This window comes from Hemitrygon akajei, chromosome 3, assembly GCF_048418815.1.
Source record: "Hemitrygon akajei chromosome 3, sHemAka1.3, whole genome shotgun sequence".
In the NCBI taxonomy this organism is placed as follows: domain Eukaryota; kingdom Metazoa; phylum Chordata; class Chondrichthyes; order Myliobatiformes; family Dasyatidae; genus Hemitrygon; species Hemitrygon akajei.
Window position 1 is genome coordinate 4,572,691 of NC_133126.1, and position 21,691 is coordinate 4,594,381.

Below are 21,691 nucleotides of genomic sequence, written 5' to 3' on the forward strand. Positions count from 1 at the left end.
ACTTGTGAGTCTGTTGGGGTAATCTATTGCATCCAATGCTCCCAGTACGGCCTCCTCTATATCGGTAAGACCCGATGCAAATTGGGGAACCGCTTTGTCGAGCACCTCTGCTCCGTCCGCCACAACAGGCAGGATCTCCCGGTTGCCAACCACTTCAACTCTGCTTCACATTCCCATTCAGATATGTCCATACATGGCCTCCTCTACTGCCATGATGAGGCCAAACTCAGGTTGGAGGAGCAACACCTCATATACTGTCTGGGTAGTTTCCAGCCCCTAGGTATGAACATCGAATTCTCCAACTTCCGGTAATTCCCTCCCTCTCCCTTCCCCCATCCCAGTTTGACTCTGCCTCCTCCTCCAGCTGCCTATCACCTCCCTCATGGTTCTGCCTTCTTCTACTACCCATAGTGCTTTCCCCTTACATTCCTTCTTCACCTTTCCTGCCTATCCCCTCCCTGCTTCTCCTCCCCCACCCCTTGATCTTTCCCCTTACTGGCTTTTCACTTGGCACCTACCAGCCTTCTCTTTCCCACCCTCCCTCCACCTTCTTTATAGGTCCCCTGCCCCCTCCCTCTTCAGTCCTGATGAAGGGTCTCCGCCCAAACCGTTGACTGCTCATTTCCACGGATGCTGCCCGACCTGCTGAGTTCCTCCAGCGTGTTGTGCGTGTTGGTCAAGGATTACATCTGCAGCTTGCTACCATCCACACTGGACCCCCTACAATTCACCTACTGACACAACTGATCGACAGATGGTGCAATAGCCACTGTCCTTACATACCGGGAAAGGAAGGATGCTAGTGTGAGTATGCTGTTCTTGGTCTAAGTTCAGCATTCAACACCATAATTCCTTCCAGGCATGTCAAGAAGCTTAGAGACCTCGGCCTTCACCCTGCCTTTTTCAGCTGAAACCTGGACTTTCCTGTCAGATCACCAGCTGGTGGTAAGGGAGGGCTCTGTCACCTTCCTGACTGGCTGCATCACTGCCTGGTATGGGAACTGTACTTCCCTCAATCGCAAGACAGCCCAGCACATCTGTAGATGTGAACTTCCCACTATTCAGGACATTTACAAAGACAGATGCATCAAAAGAGGCTGAAGGATCATCGGGGACCCAAGTCACCACAATCACAAACTGTTCCAGCTGCTACCATCCAGGAAACAGTATGGCAGCATTAAAGCCAGGACCAACAGGCTCCGTGACAGCTCCTTTCACCAGGCCACCAGACTGATTTATTCACCCTGATACAATTGTATTTCTATGCTATATTGACTCCTGTTGTACATGACATTGATTACAAATTACTATAAATTGTACATTGCATATTTAGACAGAGACGTAATGTAAAGATTTTTTCTCTTCATATATGTGAAGAATGTAAGAACTAAGTCAATTCAATTCAACCTGGTATTGGCTGAAGAAATTTCAGTTGCACAATGGAATGAATGGAGATTTGTTTGGTTGTAAATTGCAGAGAGGAGGAGAGGTAAAGAGTGGCGGGGTGAAAATACATCTCTACCAAGGGAGGTGTAAGGCACTCCTTCCCTCCGCTAGCTTGCAGGTAATCTTTGGATGAGGTGTAGAATCTGCTTAGCCCCCCATTCATGGTCACGAGAAGGCATGGGAGCAGGTGGTGAATGGTCGTATGAGCATCTAGTGCATATCACATGTCCTGGTTATGGGACCACTGATGCCAGGCAGACAATCTCTGAAGAGTATTGATAATGGTTGGGGTCACCCATCTTGTAAAGACACTGCCCAGAAGAGGGTAATGGCAAATCACTTCTGTCGAAAAATTTGCCAAGTACAGTCATGGTCATGGACAGACACAAAATGAATGAAGAAGAGGTTATGTCAAAATGTAGGTTTTGACAGATTTGCCGTATTGCATTTCCTGTCACAAAATGCTTACTGTTATTTACTAATGTTAGGTAGTTGATGTAGAATTTAATAAACCAAAAAGTTAGCGGAATATTTTCAGTCAATAGATATATAATTAAACAATTTGAATCTGTTGTAAGGTCTTTCTGAAGTATTTTTGGTGAGTGCTCAGTTCATTTATTGCTAGATTGTAATATTCCTCAAATGGATGAAAGTTTTGTGCATTTTTTCCACTCAGGTCATTAAGCTGCTAGGCTCCAGTGTTCATGTAGTTCACAAAGAATTAATTGCACTTTTGCAAGATGAATCATTAGAGGTAAGGTAAATAATTTATCACCAGTCTTCCTTTAGAAATTAATTCCTGTTTTTGCAGAATTTTGGCTTTTAAATAAAAGTCTTCAAAATCAGCTTTCTAAGAATATCCAGTTTTCTACTGATTCTATGAACACCTTTTCTGATTTATAGACTCATTAATTTGTGCCTCTCATTGCACAAACACATTTGCCACTCATTACAATTTCCATGCAATGCAATGATTTTTGTTTAGTGCTATGGATTTTTCATCTCTGCCTACTTTTCCTTAATTGTATTACATAATGTGAAGTTTTGTTTCATATGTAACACAGATCAAAGGAGAAATTAAGACATTTAATTTTAAAATGTTTTTTGCAATCCAAAATTTTCAAAGTGCTTTAGAAGCAATGTTTTTTCAAGGTATAGTCACTGTTCTGCTACAGATGCAACAGACCTGTCTGCTGGAAGCCAAGTGTCTCTGATCTGTTCAGCAGAGCACTCATCTTGCACTCACAGAGCAGGTAGACATTTAAGGATGAGCAGTGAGTGCTTTCAATTATTACCCCATCTAAGTCCAGAATTAACTCCTGTAATTGTAGGACAGGGGTAACGGAGCATTGCAGAAAATAAACTCCAATCTGCTCATTGTACATGTCACCAGTAAAAATTTAAGTATTGGCTTCACCAGCAAAGATGGAGAAAATGAGGAGAGACAAGTCAAGCGTGGGCTACAGCTTATGTCATAACCACAACTGCAGCACAAAAATGACTCACGATCAGGTTTAATATCACTCCCAGATGCCATGAAATTTGCTGTTTTGCAACAGCAGTACAGTGAAATACATAATAAAAACTATAAATATTTTAAAAATTAAATTAATAAGTAGTGCATGGAGACATTGTCCATTCAGAAATCTGATGCTGGAGAGGAAGAAGTTGTTCCTAAAACATGGAGCTGGTTGAATTTACAACTTCCTGCAGCATTTTCACTGACCCCTCCATGCCAGATAGTGATGCAACCAGTTAGAGTAGTTTAATAGTTATGCTAGCGGCGGAGTTTGCAGGTTATATGCAGAGACTAGATAGATAGATAGATACTTTATTCATCCCCATGGGGAAATTCAACATTTTTTCCAATGTCCCATACACTTATTGCAGCAAAACTAATTACATATAATACTTAACTCAGTAAAAATATGATATGCATCTAAAATCACCCTCTCAAAAAGCATTAATAATAGCTTTTCAAAAGTTCTTAAGTAGTTTACTTAAATACATTGAGTCCTAACCCCGGCACTTTAACATATCTTACTCCTGGCGGTTGAATTGTAAAGCCGAATGGCATTGGGGAGTATTGATCTCTTCATTCTGTCTGAGGAGCATTGCATCGATAGCAACCTGTCGCTGAAACTGCTTCTCTGTCTCTGGATGGTGCTATGTAGAGGATGTTCAGGGTGATTAGGAAGTGATTAGGAAAGAAAAGAATGAAGAAAAAGCTGTATTTGTTTTACAAAAGCATGACCCACTAATGTTCTCCACGGTTCATCTTCCGAAATTTGCAAGAGTCTTTGTTATCTGCAAAGACTGAGATGAGAGACCATACTCTCCCTAAAGGAAAGTGACCTGAAAGGAGCTGGGCACACATGACCAGAACTGTACTTCCTGCCAATTCCACACAAACATTAGCAGCTGGTTATGCAACTGGCCACTGTCTACCTGTCATGATGAATCAATTATTGAGTCTCTTACCTTTGGCTTCCAACAGTAAATATCAGGTGAACCAGGCTTCCACTAGAATGTACAATGCAACATGAGATTGCAAGCAGAACTGATTGGAAATAAGGGAAGGTGCTGGATCCCAAGAGAGGGGATTTGTAGAATGCATATGAGATGGCTTTTTTAGAGCAGTTTGTGGCTGAGCCCACTAGGGAAAAGGCAATTCTTGATTGGGTGTGTAATAAACCAAATTTTATTAGAGAGCTTAATGTAAAGGAACCCTTGGAATGCAGTGATCATAATATGATATAATTCATTCTGCAGTTTGAGAGGGAGAAGATAAAGTTAAATGTATTAGTATTAGGGTGGACATGAGAGAGGAACCAAAATTGATGGGAAATGGACACGGTCATGCATGGATGATGTCTGAACAGCAATTCTGGGGGTAATTTGGAAGGTGCAGGATAGATACATCAAAGAGAGGTGAGAGTCATATTGGATCACTGGAAAATGATGCTGGAGAGGTAGTATTGGGGGTCAAAGAAATGACGGACTAACCTAATAGGTATTTTATGTTTGTTTCTCTGTGGGATACACTAGCAATATGCTAGAAATTCAAGAAAGTCAGGGGACAGAAGTGTCTGTAGTTGCTATTGCAAAGGAGACGTTGCTTGGGAAGTAACAATCTGAAGGAAGATAAGACCAGATGGACCACATGCAAGGGGTCTGAAAGAGTTAACAGTAGAGTTTACAGAAGCATTGGTAATGATCTTTCAATAATCACTAGGTTCTGGAATGGTTCCGAAGGACTGGAAAATTGAAAATGTCACTCCGCTCATTAAGAAAGGAAATTATTGGCCAGTTAGCCTGACTTCTGTAGTTGGGAGGACGTTGGAGGCCATTATTAAGGGTGAGGTTTTGGGGTACTTGGAGGCGCATGATATAACAGGCCAAAGTCAACATAAGGGAAAACTTAAAACTTAAGGGAGAATCTTGCCTGACAATATCTTTGAAGAATTTTTTTTTTTATTAAGTGCAATCGTGAACAATAGCCAGATCAGAAATGCTGATCAAGTCAACTAGTTCCCAAAGAGAACTCTGATAGACCAATCCGATGATTCACTGCTGCTCAGCGATAGAACACAAAAAATTCATATGCACAATTCAGATTCAGGTTCAGATTCAGATTCAGTTTATTGTCATTTAGAAACCACAAATGCAATGCAGTTAAAAAATGAGACAATGTTCCTCCAGAATGATATCACAAAAGCATATGACAAAACAGACTACACTAGAAAATCCACATAACGTTTGGCAATCCCCAATCCGGAGTCCGGAGAGGCTGCTGCATATTAATATTGCACTACCGTCTTGGCGCGTTCCCCAGAAAGGAGCTCCAAATCCACCAGACAAACAAGACCAAAAACTAAAGTTACAAGACCTGCACAAAACCACATAATTACAACATATAGTTACAACAGTGCAAACAATAGCATAATTGATAAAAAAAACAATTAAGAAACATTTAAAAATAGTAGAAATACTGGAGTCATGATGATCATGATGAAGTCTGCTGGAGAGAGACATTTATACACATGCTGTCCTCCACAATTCAAAGAGATTGAAGGGTAAGGTTGGAGGGTAACAAAACATGACAGGAGCACTTGGAACAGGCAGGATAGACAAAGGAGAGTCAGTATATACTGTATACTTGGATTTTCAGAACATCTTTAACAAGGTGCCACACATGATGTTGCTGAACATAATAAGAGCTCATGGGATTACAGGGAAGATACTAGCATGGATAGAAAATTGGCTGATTGTCAGGAGGCAGAGTGGGCGTATTCTGGTTTTCTGCCAGTGACAAGTGGTGTTCCACATGGATTGGTATTGGAACTGCTTTTCACGTTACATGTCATTGATTTAGGTGATGGAATTGATGCCTTTGTAACCAAGTTTGCAGATAATACAAAGATAGGTGGAGGGGCAAGTAGTTTTGAGGAGGCAGTGAGTCTGAAGAGGGGCTTTGACAGATTAGGAGAATGGGCAAAAAATGGCAGATGAAATATAGTGTAGGGACATGTTGGTAATGAACTTTGGTAGAAGGAATAAAAGCATAGACTATTTTCTAAACTGGGAAAAAATTCAAAGATCAGAAATGCAAAGGGACTTAGGTGTCCTAATGCAGGATTTCCTAAAGGTTAATTTGAAGATTGTGTCAATGGTAAGGAAGGAAAATACAATGTTAGTATTCATTTTGAGAGAGCTAGAATATTTGAGCAAGGATGTGATACTGAGCTTTATGAGGCATTGCATGGCGTATTGTGAGCAGCATCGGGCTCCTTATCAAAGAAAAGATGTGCTGGTATTGGAGAGGGTTCAGAGGAGATTCATGGGAATGGAAGGGTTAAAATATGAAGAGTGTTTCATGGCTCTGGGTCTGTAATCATTAGAGTTTAGAAGATTGAAGAGGAATCTCAAGTCCAGGCTGGAGGGCACAACCTCAGAACAGAGAGATGTCCACTTTGAAAAGAGAGGAATTTCTTTAACCAGAGATTGATGAATCTCTGTGAAATTCATTGCCACGGATAGCTTTGTAGGCCAAGTCATTGAATATATTTAAAGCAGGAGTTGTTAGGTTCCTGATCAGTTAGGGCATCAAAGGTTTCATGGAGAAGGCAGGTGAATGGGTTTGGGAGGGGTAATAAATCAGCCATGATGGAATGGCAGAGCAGATTTGATGGGATGAGTAGCCTAATTCTGCTCCGATGTCTTATGTTCTTTTACCAAGTCTCCTCAAATTCCTAATGAAATATAGCCACTCTTGTGTCTTCTTTGTAAGAAAAAAAGTTGCATCAAAAAGTTGGCCCCAGGATACGTAGATCTTCAGAGATGTTGACACCCAGGAAATTGAAACTGTTCACCATTTCCACTACTGATCCCTTGAAGAGGACTCATGTGTGTTCCCCCAACTTCCTCTTCCCGAAGTCCACAATCAATTCTTCGGTCACTTCAGACATTTAAGTCATTTAGAGAGCAATGAAAACATTCTTAATAGCAGCACACACAAAATGCTGGTAGAATGCAGCAGGCCAGGCAGTATCTATAGGGAGAAGTGCTGTCGAAATTTCGGGCCGAGTCCCTTCGTCAGGACTAACTGAAAGGAAAGATAGTAAGAGATTTGAAAGTAGGAAGGAGAGGGGAAAATGCAAAGAGATAGGAGAAGACCGGAGGGGGTGGGGTGAAGCTAAGAGCCAGAAAAGTGATTGGCAAAAGGGATACAGAGCTAGAGAAGGGAAAGGATCATGGGACAGGAGGCCTAGGGAGAAAGAAAGGGGGAGGGGAGCACCAGAGGGAGATGGAGAACAGGCAGAGTGATGGGCAGAGAGAGAAAGAAAAAAAGGGAGGGGGAATAAAAAACTAAATATATCAGGGATGGGGTAAGAAGGGGAGGAGGGGCATTAACGGATGTTAGAGAAGTCAATGTTCATGCCATCAGGTTGGAGGCTACCCAGCTGGTATATAAGGTGTTGCTGCTCCAACGTGAGTGTGGCTTCACCTTGACAGTAGAGGAGGTAATGGATAGACATATCAGAATAGGAATAGGACATGGAATTAAAATGTGTGGCCACTGGGAGATCCTGCTTTCTCTGGTGGACAGAGCGCAGGTGTTCAGTGAAACAGTCTTCCAGTCTACGTCGAGTCTCACCAATATATAAAAGGCCACACCAGGAGCACCGGACGCAGTATACCACACCAGCCGACTGACAGGTGAAGTGTCGCCTCACCTGGAAGGACTGTCTGGGGCCCTGAATGATGGTGAGGGAGGAAGTGTAAGGACAGGTGTAGCACTTGTTCAGCTTGCAAAGATAAGTGCCAGGAGGGAGATCGGTGGGAAGGGATGGGGGGGGGGGAATGAATGGACAAGGGAGTCGCGTAGGGAGCAATCCCTGTGGGAAGCAGAAAGGGGGGGGGGAGGGAAAGATGTGCTTGGTAGTGGGATCCCGTTGGAGGTGGCAGAAATTACGGAGAATTATACGTTGGATCCGGAGGCTGGTGGGGTGGTAGGTGAGGACAAGGGGAGGATGTAACCAGGAAGTTAGACAAAGGAGATCCAGTGGAGTAGTGTACCTCGATTTTCAGAAGGCATTTGATAAGGTCCCACATAGGAGATTGGTGGGTAAAATCAGAGCTCATGGCATTGGGGGGAAGATATTGACATGGATAGAAAACTGGTTGGCAGATAGAAAGCAAAGGGTAGCGGTGAATGGGTGTTTCTCGGAATGGCAGGTGGTGACTAGTGGGGTGCCACAGGGCTCAGTATTGGGACCACAGCTGTTTAAGATTTACATCAACGATTTAGATGAAGGCATTGAGAATAACATCAGCAAGTTTGCTGATGATACTAAGCTGGGTGGCAGTGTGACATGTGATGAGGATGTTAGGAGATTCAGGGTGACGTGGGTGAGTGGGCAGATACTTGGCAGATGATGTTTAATGTCAATAAGTGTGAGGTTATCCACTTTGGGAGTAAGAACAGGAAGGCAGATTATTATCTGAACGGTGTAGAGTTAGGTAAGGGAGAAATACAAAGAGATCTAGGAGTGCTTGTTCAGTCACTGAAGGTGAATGAGCAAGTACAGCAGGCAGTGAAGAAGGTTAATGGAATGTTGGCCTTTATTACAAAGGGAATTGAGTACAAGAGCAAGGAAATCCTTTTGCATTTGTACAGGGCCCTGGTGAGACCACACCTGGAGTATTGTGTACAGTTTTGGTCTCCAGGGCTAAGGAAGGACATCCTGGCTGTAGAGGAAGTGCAGCGTAGATTCACAAGGTTAATTCCTGGGATGTCCGGACTGTCTTACGCAGAGAGGTTAGAGAGACTGGGCTTGTACACGCTGGAATTAAGGAGATTGAGAGGGGATCTGATTGAAACATATAAGATTATTAAGGGATTGGACAAGATAGAGGCAGGGAATATGTTCCAGATGCTGAGAGAGTCCAGTACCAGAAGGCATGGTTTAAGAATAAGGGGTAGGTAATTTAGGACAGAGTTAAGGAAAAACTTTTTCTCCCAGAGAGTTGTGGGGGTGTGGAATGCACTGCCTCAGAAGACAGTGGAGGCCAATTCTCTGGATGCTTTCAAGAGGGAGCTAGATAGGTATCTTATGGATAGGGGAATCAAGGGATATGTGGACAAGGCAGGAACCGGGTATTGATAGTAGATGATCAGCCACGATCTCAGAATGGCGGTGCAGGCTTGAAGGGCCGAATGGTCTACTTCTGCACCTATTGTCTATTATTTATTGTCTACTGATAAGGGGGACCCTATCCCGAGTGGGGTGGTGGGCGGATGGGGTGAGGGCAGATGTGAGGGAAATGGGAGAGATGCGTTTAAGAGCAGAGTTGATGGTGGAAGAAGGGAAGCCCCTTTGTTTAAAAAAGAAAGCCATCTCCTTTGTCTTGGATTGAAAAGCCTCATCCTGAGAGCAGATGCGGCGGAGACGGAGGAATTGTGAGAAGGGGATAGCATTTTTGCAAGAGACAGGGTGGGAAGAGGAATAGTCCAGGTTTTAAGAAAAAATTCTTAATGTTAGAAATGTATTGTGCAGAATCCACACTTGCAACATCTATCTTTTTTTAAAATAACTGAAATTCATGCAGTTTTTATCACTTTTGAAACTTACTTCCAAAATGTGTCATCGAGTCATGGACAAGCAAAACACAGAAATAGGCCCATCAGCCCATCCAGTCTGTGCCAAATCCATTTAAGATGCCTACTCCCATCAATCTGCACTGGGACCATATCCCTCCACAGCCCTACATTCCATGTACCTATACAAACTTCCTATTGAAATCGAGCTCGGATGCACCACTTATGCAGGTAGTTTGTTCCACACTCTCATGAGTGATGAAGGTTCCCCTCATGTTTCAATCTGCAGCAGAGTGGTAGGGCTTTGGCTCAACAGGATTAGGTGGTTACGGGATGAGGCGAGGTAGGTTTACCTGTGCTAATTGCAGAAAATAAGTATGTGTGTGAGGCCGGTGTTCTGTGCTCGGTGTCAGATGTGGGAAGTCCTGGAGTCTCCCAGTCTCCTGGACGGCCATATCTGCACCAGGTGTGTTGAGCTGCAGCTCCTAAGGGACCGAGTTAGGGAACTGGAGATGTAGCTCGATGACCTTTGCCTGGTCAGGGAGAGCGAGGAGGTGATAGAAAGGAGTTATAGGCAGGTGGTTACTCCGGGGCCAAGGGGGACGGACAAGTGGGTCACAGTCAGGAGAGGGAAGGGGAAGAGTCAGGTACTAGAGAGTACCCCTGTGGCTGTACCCCTTGACAATAAGTACTCCTGTTTGAGTATTGTTGGGGGGGTCAGCCTATCTGGGAGAAGCAACAGTGGCCGTGCCTCTGGCACAGAGTCTGACCCCATGGCTCAGAAGGGTAGGGAAAGGAAGAGGAAGACAGTAGTGATAGGGGACTCTATAGTTAGGGGGTCAGACAGGTGTTTCTGTGGACGCAGGAAAGAAACTCGGATGGTAGTTTGCCACCCAGGTGCCAGGGTCCGGGATGTTTCAGATCGCGTCCAAGATATCCTGCAGTGGGAGGGAGAACAGCCAGAGATCATGGTACATATTGGTACCAATGACATAAGTAGGAAAAGGGAAGAGGTCCTGAAAAAAGACTACAGGGAGTTCGAAAGGAAGTTGAGAATCAGGACTTCAAAGGTAGTAATCTCAGGATTACTGGCTGTGCCACGCGACAGTAAGAATAGGAATAGAATGAGGTGGAGGATAAATATGTGGCTGAGGGATTGGAGTGGGGGCAGGGATTCGGATTTCTGGATCATTGGGACCTCTTTTGGGGCAGGTGTGACCTGTACAAAAAGGACAGGTTGCACTTGAATCCCAGGGGGACCAATATCCTGGTGGAGAGGTTTGCTAAGGCTACTGGGGAGAGTTTAAACTAGAATTGTTGGGGGGTGGGAAGAGACTGGGGAAGAGAAGGTTGGCTCACAAATAGAGAAAGCTTATAGACAGTGCGAGAGGTTAGGATAGGCAGGTGATAGAGAAAGGACACACTCAGACCAAAGGTTTGAGATGTGTCTATTTTAACGAAATGAATATTGTGAACAAAGCGCATGAGCTTAGAGCATGGATCAGTACTTGGAGCTATGATGTGGTGACAATTACAGAGACTTGGATGGCTCAGGGACAGGAATGTTTACTTCAAGTGCCGGGTTTTAGATGTTTCAGAAAGGACAGGGAGGGAGGCAAAAGAGGTGAAGGCATGGCACTGTTGATCAGAGATAGCGTCACGGCTGCAGAAAAGTTGGACACCATGGAGGGATTGTCTACGGAGTCTCTGTGGGTTGAGGGTAGGAACAAGAAGGGATCAAAAACTTTACTGGGTGTTTTTTATAGGCCGCCCAATAGGAACAGGAATATCGAGGAGCAGATAGGGAAACAGATCCTGGAAAGGTGTAATAATAACAGAGTTGTCATGATGGGAGATTTTAATTTCCCAAATATCGATTGGCATCTCCCTAGAGCAAGGGATTTAGATGGGGTGGAGTTTGTTAGGTGTGTGCAGGAAGATTTCTTGACACAATATGTAGATAAGACGACAAGAGGAGAGGCTGTACTTGATTTGGTATTGGGAAATGAACCTGGTCAGGTGTCAGATCTCTCAGTGGAAGAGCCTTTTGGAGACAGTGATCATAATTCTATCTCCTTTACAATAGCATTGGAGAGAGATAGGAACAGACAAGTTAGAAAAGCATTTAATTGGAGTAAGGGGAATTATGAGGCTACCAGGCAGGAAATTGGAAGCTTAAATTGGAAACAGATGTTCTCAGGGTGTGGAGTTCTGCATAGGTACGTTCCAATGAGATAGGGAAGTTATGGTAGAGTACAGGACCGTGATGTACAAAGGCTGTAATAAATCTCATCAAGAAGAAAAGAAAAGCTTACAAAAAGTTCAGGGCGTTAGGTAATTTTAGAGATCTAGAAGATTATAAGGCTAACAGGAAGGAGCTTAAGAAGGAAATTAGGAGAGCCAGAAGGGGCCATGAGAAGGCCTTGGCGGGCAGGATTAAGGAAAACCCGAAGGCATTCTACAAGTACATGAAGAGCAAGAGGATAAGACGTGAAAGAGTAGGGCCTATCAAGTGTGACAGTGGGAAAGTGTGTATGGAACCACAGGAAATAGCAGAGGTACTTAATGAATACTTTACTTCAGTATTCACTATGGAAAAGGACCTTAGTGATTGTAGTGATGACAGTGCAGCAGACTGAAAAACTTGACCATGTAGATATTAAGAAAGAGGATATTCTGGAGCTTTTGGAAAGCCTCCAGTTGGATAAGTCACCGAGACTGGATGAGATATACCCCAGGCTACTGTAGGAGGCGAGGGAGGAGATTGCTGAGCCTCTGGCGATGATCTTTGCATCATAAATGAGGAAGGGAGAGGTTCCGGAGAATTGGAGGGTTGCGGATGTTGTTCCTTTATTGAAGAAAGGGAGTAGAGATAGCCCAGGAAATTATAGACCAGTGAGTCGTACCTCAGTGGTTGGTAAGTTGATGGAGAAGATCCTGAAAGGCAGGATTTATGAACATTTGGAGAGGTATAGTATGATTAGGAATAGCCAGAATGGCTTTGTCAAGGGCAGGTCGTGCCTTACGAGTCTGATTGAATTTTTTGAGGATGTGACTAAACACATTGATGAAGGAAGAGCAGTAGATGTAGTGTATATGGATTTCAGCAAGGCATTTGATAAGGTACCACATGCAAGGCTTATTGAGAAAGTAAGGAGGCATGGGATCCAAGGGGCCATTGCTTTGTGGATCCAGAACTGGCTTGCCCACAGAAGGCACAGAGTGGTTGTAGATGGGTCATATTCTGCATGGAGGTCAGTCACCAGTGGATTGCCTCAGGGATCTGTTCTGGGACCCTTACTCTTCATGATTTTTATAAATGACCTGGATGAGGAAGTGGAGGGATGGGTTAGTAAGTCTACTGATGTCACAAAGGTTGGAGGTGTTGTGGATAGTGTGGAGGGCTGTCAGAGGTTACTGCAGGACATTGATAGGATAGAAACACAAAGTACACAGCAGATGTTGGGGTCAAAGCAACATGTACATGATGCTGGAGGAACTCAGCAGGTCGGGCAGCATCTGTGGAAATGAGCAATCATTGTTTCGTGCTGAGACCCTTCGTCAGGACTGAAGAGGGAGGGGGCAGGGGCCCTATAAGGATGGTGGGGAAAGGATGCAAAACTGGTCTGAGAAGTGGCAGATGGAGTTCAACCCAGATAAGTGTGAAGTGGTTCATTTTGGTAGCTCAAGTACGATGGCAGAATATAGTATTAATGGTATGACTCTTGGCAGTGTGGAGGATCAGAGGGATCTTGGGTTTCGAGTCTATAGGACACACAAAGCAACTGTGCAGGTTGACTCTATGGTTAAGAAGGCATACGGTGTATTGGCCTTCATCACTTGTGGAATTGAATTTAGGAGCAAAGAGGTAATGTTGCAGCTATATAGGACCCTGGTCAGACCCCACTTGGAGTACTGTGCTTGGTCTGGTCACCTCACTACAGGAAGGATGCGGAAGCCATAGAAAGGATGCAGAGGAGATTTACAAGGATGTTGCCTGGATTGGGGAGCATGTCTTATGAAAACAGGTTGAGTGAATTTGGCCTTTTTTCCTTGGAGTGACGGAGAATGAGAAGTTACTTGATAGAGGTGTATAAGATGATGAGAGACATTGATCGTGTGGATAGTCAGAGGCTTTTTCCCAGGGCTGAAATGGTTGCCACAAGAGGACACAGGTTTTAAGGTGCTGGGGAGTAGGTACAGAGGAGATATCAGGGATAAGTTTTTTACTCAGAGAGTGGTGAGTGCGTAGAATGGGCTGCCGGAAACGCTGGTGGAGGCGGATACAATAGGGTCTTTTCAGAAACTTTTGGATAGGTACATGGAGCTTAGAAAAATAGAGGACTATAGGTAAGCCTAGTAATTTCTAAGGTAGGGACATGTTCGGCAGAACTTTATAGGCCAAAGGTCCTGTATTGTGTTGTAGGTTTTCTGTGCTTCTATGTTTCTAAACTTTACACCTTTCACCCTTAACCCATGACCTTTTGTTGTAGTTCCGCCCAACATCTGTGGAAAAATTCTGTTCACATTTACCCTATCTTTTCCTCTTATATTTTTGTTTACCTCTATCAAATCTGCCCGTCTTCTATGTTCCAAAGAATAAAGCCTAACTGATCCAATCTTTCCATATTACTCACGTCCTCCAGACCCAGCAACATCCTTGAAATTTTTTCTGTACTCTTTCAGCCTTATTTACATCTTTCCTGTAGATAGGTGAGGAAAACTGCAAACAATACTCCAAATTAGGCCTCAACAATGTCTTATAGATCTTCAGATAGCATCCCTTCTCCTGTACCGAATATTTTGATTTATGAAGACAATGTGCCTAAGGCTTTCTTTCCTATACTATCTACCTGTCATGCCACTTTCAATGAATTATGGAGCTGTATTCTCAGATCCCTTTGTCCTACTGCACTCTCAGTGCCCTACCATTCACTCTGTAAGACCTACCCTAGTTTCAATAGGTACATTTACTGTCAGGAAAACGTATACAATATGCATCCTTAAATTATTTTTCTTCACAAGCATCCACAAAAACAGAGGAGTGCCCCAGAAAATGGATAACAGTTAAATGTTAGAACCTCAACGCCCCGAGTTCCTCCCACCATAGTAAAGCAGCAACCCCCCTCCCCACCAGCAAAGAGGCATCTGCACCCCTCACCGAGCACTCAAGCGTGCAGCAAAGCATCAATAAAGACACAGACTTGCAGTACTCCAAAGACTACTCCACCCAGTATTTGACATACCACAGTGTCTCTGTCTCACTAATAAGGCAAAAAGAAGTGTCCACGTTTCACAGCATGAGGGGAGACATAACAAAACAACTTGCTGGTTTATGGTGTTAAAAGTCTGTTGCGTCACTTTTTCCGAGCTCTGTGCCCAAAGAACTTGGGTCGCTAGGCACACAGCCAGCAGCCAGCTCGCTGCTTACAATCTTTTGTGTACTCCCATGATGCATCAGGTGGTGGTACTGGCCTTGAATCTGCCCGCCTCCAGAGCTATGAAAATCTGGCACCCTGAAGGCATGCTAATCTTCCAGGCCGCATCCTTGGCATATCGAAAAACGGTCAGTCGTGAGGCCCCAAGAGTGGGTCCCATTTCCAAAAAGAACTAAAGTCAGTGTCTTCAAAAGAGCCTTGAAAAGGGAAAAAAAGGCATATCAAAGATAGAAATAGAGCTGTTAGAACTAACAAGCAAAGGAGTCCCTTTTAGGTGCTATCGTCCTCCTAAGCATAGCTTGTCCTATGAAGTGTAACACCTCACATTTGTCTGCATTAAATTCCATCAGACATCTTTTAATCCATTTTTTAGGCTGATCCAGATTCCACAGCAAGCCTTGATAGCCTTCCTCACTGTCCACTGAACCCCCAATCTAGGTGTAATCCATAAATTTGCTGATTCATTTATCAATATGCTCATCAAGATTGTTGATATAGATGACAAACAACAACAGACCTAGCTCCAATCCCTACAGCACTCCACTAGTCACAGGCCTCCAGTCAGAAGCAACTATCTACTATCCCTCTCTGACTTCTCCCACAAAGCCCAAGTGTAATCCAGTTTACTACCTCATCTTGAAAGCCGAGCAACTGAACTCTCCCATGTGGGTCTTCCAATGTGGGATCTTGTCGCATGCCTTGCTGAAGTCCATATAGATAACATCTACTGCCTTGCCTTCATCAACTTTCCTGGTAACTTCCTTGAAAAACGCTATAAGATTGGTTACCATGCACAAAGCCATGCTGACTATCTTTAATCAGTTCATGTCTATTCAAATAGTCATATATCCAGTCCCTTAGAATCCCTTCCAATAACTTTTCCACTACAGATGTCTAGGTCACTGTCCTATAATTTCTCGGCTTATTTTTTGAGCCTTTCTTAAACAGCGGAACAACATTGGCTATTCTCCAGTCATCTGGTACGTCACCTGTCACTCAGGTTGATTTAAATATCTATGCCAGGGTCCCGGCATTTTCTGCTCTTGCCTTTTGCAGGGTCTGAAGGATCATCTTGTCAAGATCTAGGGGATATATCCACTCTAATTTGGGTGCAAAGAACAGCAAACACCTCCTTTTCTGTAATCTTTACGGGGTTCATGAAGTTGACACCGTTTTACCTTACTTCTACAGACCCTGTGTCCTTCTCCTGAGTAAATACAGATGCAAAGAAATTCTTTAACATCTCTCCCACCTCTTTTGGCTCCACACATGGATTACCGTTCTGATATTCCAGAGGACTAATTTTATCTCTTGCAATTTTTGTCTCCTAGCATATCTGTAGATCCCTTAGGATTTTCCTTCACCTAGTCTGCTAGGGGAACCTCATGCCTTCTTTTAGCCATCCTGATTTTTTTTTTTTGCCACAGTATCTGTTGAAAACCAAGGTTCCCTGTACTTGTTATCTTTACCTAGAACTGTTTTATTTACAGATTTACAGAATGGCTTCTGCTCAACCATATCTTACTCAGGACCTTCAGCCAGCCATGAACATGTGTCTGTCCCGTTTACCAACATCACTTCCAGTTCTGGGTGAACCGCTTGCATTGTGCACTGGGAACAGAAGTTCCTTATTGGGTACACACATAGTAACATACCCAATGATCCAAAATCTTATACCCTCCCTCCCACATGAACTTCTTAGCCATGTGTAAAATTGTATAATTTTCCTAATTTTGGCCTCACTAGCACGTGGCATGGGTAGCAATCCTGAGATCACAACCTTGGAGGTCCTGCCCTTTATCCTAGCATTTAATTCCCTAAACTCACTTTGCAGAACCTTGTCACTTGTCCAGCCCATGTTATTGGTACCTAAAAAGACCACGATCTCTGTGTATTGATCGCTATGGGGCAGCTTGGTAGCCTAGTGGCTAGTGCAACGCTCTATAGCAACAGTTATATGATCAGTTGAATTCCCACTGCTGACTATAAGGCATCTGTACATTCTCCCTGTGACCATATGGGTTTCCTCCAGGTTCTCTGGTTTCCTCCCACAGTCCAATGAAGTAAAATCAGGATTAATGAGTTATGGACAAACTATATTGGCGTTGGAAGTACGGTGACATTTGTGGACTGCCCCTAACACAATCCGTGTGATTTGATTTGATTCAAACAGCATATTTTACCCAGTGTTTTGACGTACATTTGAAACATAAAGCTAATCTTTCAAATCTTTATCTTGAAAAGTGGGCAGATTTTTTTGGATAATATTTTATGTATGGATTATTCGCAAAGTGCAAAACAATTCCTTATATTTTTTTATAATTACTTTTGTTTACTTCCTGATATGGCAATGTGTTTAAGAGCATGTTTCATTCTTTTGCACAATCTAGGTTTTGGATGCCCTGCTAGATCACCTTCCTGAAATTCTAAGATTTATTGTTACAGGGGGAGACCATGTGGGAACAGAGAATAAGGTAAACAACATATATTTTCACTTTAGAATTATAGTTATTTGATTTCTTTGTCACTAGAATACTTTTGCTGCAACCATAAGACCATAAGACATATATTTATACAACAAATAGCATTTATACTATGAGGGTTTCATTCAGATCAATGACCAAGGTGATAATGAAGCAGTTGTCTTGAGTACAAGGTTTTAAGGATATATTAAAAGTAAGAGAGACTGAGAGGTTTAACACAGGAATTATGGATTAGAGTACCTTGATTGCTGAAAGTAGTCAATAGTGGTAGAACAATTTAAATAGAAAATGCTGAAGAGATCAGAAATGGAGGAACCTGGATTTCTCACAGATATAGGTAGGAGGTGTTTACTGATAACGAGGATCAGCGTAGTAATTTGGAGTTGTGAATTTGAATTTGACCATAAGACCATAAAATATAGAAGCAGAATTAGGCCATTAGGCCCATTGAATCTGCTCCAGCTTTTCATCACGACTGATGTACTATCCCTCTTAACTCCATTTTCCTGCCTTCTTCCCATAACATTCGATGCCCTAACTAATCAAGAATCTATCCAATTTTGCTTTAAATATACTCAAGGACTTAGCCTCCAAAGTCATCTGTGCAAATGAATTCCACAGATTTACCACCTTCTGGCTGAAGAAATTGCTGCTCAGCTCTGCTCTAAATGGATGTCCCTCTATTCTGAGGGTGTGCCTTCTGGTCCTAGACTCCTCCACTGTTGGAAACATCTCTCCACATCCACTCAATCTGGGCCTTTCAATAACCAATAGACTTCAATGAGATACCCCCAATTCCTCTAAACTATAGTGAGTACAGGCCCAGATCCATCAAATGCTCCTCATATGTTAAACCCTTCATTCCTGGAATCATTCTTGTGAATCTCCTTTGCACTCTCTCCAATGCCAGTACATCTTTTCTTTGTTAAGGGGCCCAAAACTGCTCACAATACCCCAAGTGTGATCTAACCAATGCCTTAAAAAGCTTCAGCATTACATCCTTGTTTTGATATTCTAACATTGCATTTGCCTTCCTTTCCCCTGACTCTGCCTGCAAGTTAACCTTTAGGGAATCCTGTACGAGGACTCCCAAGTCCCTGTGCACCTCTGATTTCTGAATTTAGAGCCTGATTGTAGCACACATTCCACCTTTAGCAATGCAAGACACCGGTGATCTCCTTCCCCGCTCTGAACACTAGTGACCACAGCAGCAGTGAGCTTGGATACTTCTCTTTCCATTCTCCTTCCCACTCCTTATAATTCAAGATTGAAAGACTGATAGGGCTTATGGACTTCCACAATGCCTTGCCACAAATTAAACCACTGAGTGGCATATTTCAGATTTCAAGAAAGTAATTTGCCTCTCCTACCAGCTTCCCATCATGTCTGTCCTGAAATCCATTCAGCACATCATTTTGGGTGTACTAGAATTTCTATCTTGTCAAATTTTGATATGCTAAAATGAGATGAAGGTTTCAACAGCACTACAACTAAGGTAAGATTAGAGATGAAAAATATTTTGGAGGTGGGAATAGATTTTCTTATTCATGACAGATATGTGGTTGGAAATGTGTGTCAGAAGTAAGTATCATATTGGCATTGTGGATATTCTTGAACAAGACATGCAGTATTCTGCAGGAAATCAGCAGGCCAGGCAGCATTCTTGAAAATGAATTAACAGTCAACTTTTTGGGCCAAGACTCTTCACCAGGACTGGAAAAAAAGGGGTAAGATGCCAAAATAAGAAGGTGGGAGAGGGGAAGGAGTACAAGCTAGAAGCTGACAGGTGAAGCCAGGTTGGGGGATGAAGTAAGAAGCTGGGAGGTGATGGGTGAAAAAGGCAAAAGGCTGAAGGAGAAGGAATCTAATAAGAGAGGAGAATAGACCATGGGAGAAAGGAAAGATGGAAGGGCACCAAGGAGATGATAGGCTGGAGAGGAGAAGTAGTAAGAAGGGAGACATTACTGACAGTTGGAGAAATTGAAGTTCATGCCATCAGGTTGGATGCTACACAGACAGAATATAGGTGTTATTCCTCCCACCTGAGAGTGGCCTTATCATGGCAGTGGAAGAGGCCCCAGACCGACATATCAGAATCAAAATGGCGATTGGAATTAAATTGTTTGGCTACTGGGAAATCCTGTTTTTTTGTGGATGGAGCAAAGGTGCTTGATGAAAAGGTCCCCCAATCTTCAGGCTATTGTCATGAAGGCTGATGGTGAGGAAGAGAAAACATCATCTACAGATTTCCCAGTACTGAGTTGGAGAAAGTTTGTGCTGCAATACTGGGTGTCAAGACGAGTAGTATGATATTTAAAAATAGTGGTGACTTGATGCTGCCAGTACATGTGGAAACTGATGTTGCTACATTCCTTCTGCATGATTTGAATTTACCTATGCATCTCGGTTAAGAAAGTGCTATTTCTGCAGTAGAAGAGCTGAGACCTAAAGGAAAGCTAATTATTGAATGATTAATTTCTGATGTTCCTTTGCTGTTGTTTACGTAAACTAGTAAAGATGATGATTAACCCAAAATTGAGCTTTTAAAAAATACTTTTAGTTTATCATCTAATTCAAATAACCAGACATGATTCTCAAAGCTTAATCAAATTTCTGTTAGGATGGACAATAATTGCATCAGAAGTTAAGTGCTTTGTATCCATGAGAAACAATCTCCAAGCTAGAAACAAACAGCAAACAATCTGATAATGTTAATTTAGTGAGGAAACCTACAAATAAAGCAATGGATAGGAGTTATTTTATCAAGGTAGATCTATTGTATTGTAAATGCAAGAGATTCTGCTGATGCTGGAAATCCAGAGCATCACATACAAAATGCTGGAGAAACTCAGCAGGTTGGGCAGTATCTCCGGAAATGAATAAACAGTTGATATTTTGGATCAAGACCCTTGATCAGGACTGGAAAGGAAGGGGCTGGGTGGGAAGAAGCCCGAGTTAGGTGGTGGGGGGATGGGAAAGATAACAAGCTATTAGGTGGTAGGTGAAGTCAGGCATATGGATGGAGTAAGATGCTGGGAAGTGATAATCAGAAAAGGCAAATTGCTGGTGAGGAAGGAATCTGATAGGAGAGGAGAGTGGGCATAGGAGAAAGGGAAAGAGGAGAGGTACCAGGGGGAGGTGATGGGCAGGTGGGGAAAAGAGGTAAGGGGCCAGAGTGGGGAGCAGAGAAAGAGGGAAGGAGAAAGAATAAAAAATATTACCAGAATGAGAAATCAATGTTCATGCCATCAGATTGGAGGCTGTCTAGACAGAATGTAAGATCATTTCCATAAATGGTGCCTGACCTTCTGAGTTCCTCCAGCATTTTGTGTGTCTTGCTTTTGTAATCATATAAATTATAGTGATAATTTTGCTTGTGTTTTAAAACTAATTTTCCCTTTGTGAAATCATTTGATTGTTTAGACAAAGTATATGCAGTAAATCAGTGACATTTTCAGTGCCATTTTAATATGTATGGCCTTGTAAAGTATTTGTATGCCTAATTCTATGCATAAAAATTTGGAACAATGATCACAGTGTCCAAGATTTTACCTTTAATTGGAAATTTTGTTGTCAGGTGCATATTCCTGATCTGATTCCAGCTCTCTCAATGGCTGAACAAAGAGCTGCCACCTCTTTAAAATGGAGAATACATGAGAAGCTGTTGTTGACGTTTTCCTGTCTGCCACAAGTCATTTCCAGTGATCAGATATACTACAAGTTTTTGCCCATAATGTTTAGAATAATGACGACAAATGTAAGATATATCTTTAGTGAAATTTTTACTCATCTTTCTTACTTCTTAAAAATAGCAAATGCATCCACATTTATAATGTTCATTTGAAAATTTATTAGTTATCTCTGTATACATCATCTTGCAGATTTCAACTTAATTATATAGCAAACTAATAGATAATAAAGAATATAAAGAATGTAAAAAATGTAAAAGGAAACTTAAGAAAGAGATTAGAAAAGCTAAAAGAAGTTATGAGTTTGGTTTGGCAAATAAGGTGGAAGTAAATCCGAAAGGCTTCTACAGTTATATTAGAAGCAAGAGGATAGTGAGGGATAAAATTGGTCCCTTAGAGAATCAGGGTGGTCAGCTATGTGTGGAGCCGAGGGAGATGGGAGAGATTTTGAACGATTTCTTCTCTTCGGTATTCACTAAGGAGAAGGATATTGAATGGTGTAAGGTGTGGGAAACAAGTAAGGAAGTTATGGAA

At 42.6% G+C, this 21,691-nt stretch overlaps 1 protein-coding gene across 2 annotated transcripts in view; it reads left to right on the forward strand.

Annotated features, from left to right (window-relative positions):
- The window catches only part of LOC140724713 (serine/threonine-protein phosphatase 4 regulatory subunit 4-like), a 268,941-nt gene that overhangs the window by 126,547 nt on the left and 120,703 nt on the right, over positions 1-21,691 (forward strand). For both annotated transcript variants that reach the window (XM_073039175.1, XM_073039176.1), the window contains exons 11-13: positions 2,123-2,200; positions 17,376-17,459; positions 21,046-21,225. In XM_073039175.1, coding sequence (XP_072895276.1) covers positions 2,123-2,200; positions 17,376-17,459; positions 21,046-21,225 — 342 coding nt within the window. The remainder of the gene's footprint in view (positions 1-2,122; positions 2,201-17,375; positions 17,460-21,045; positions 21,226-21,691) is intronic.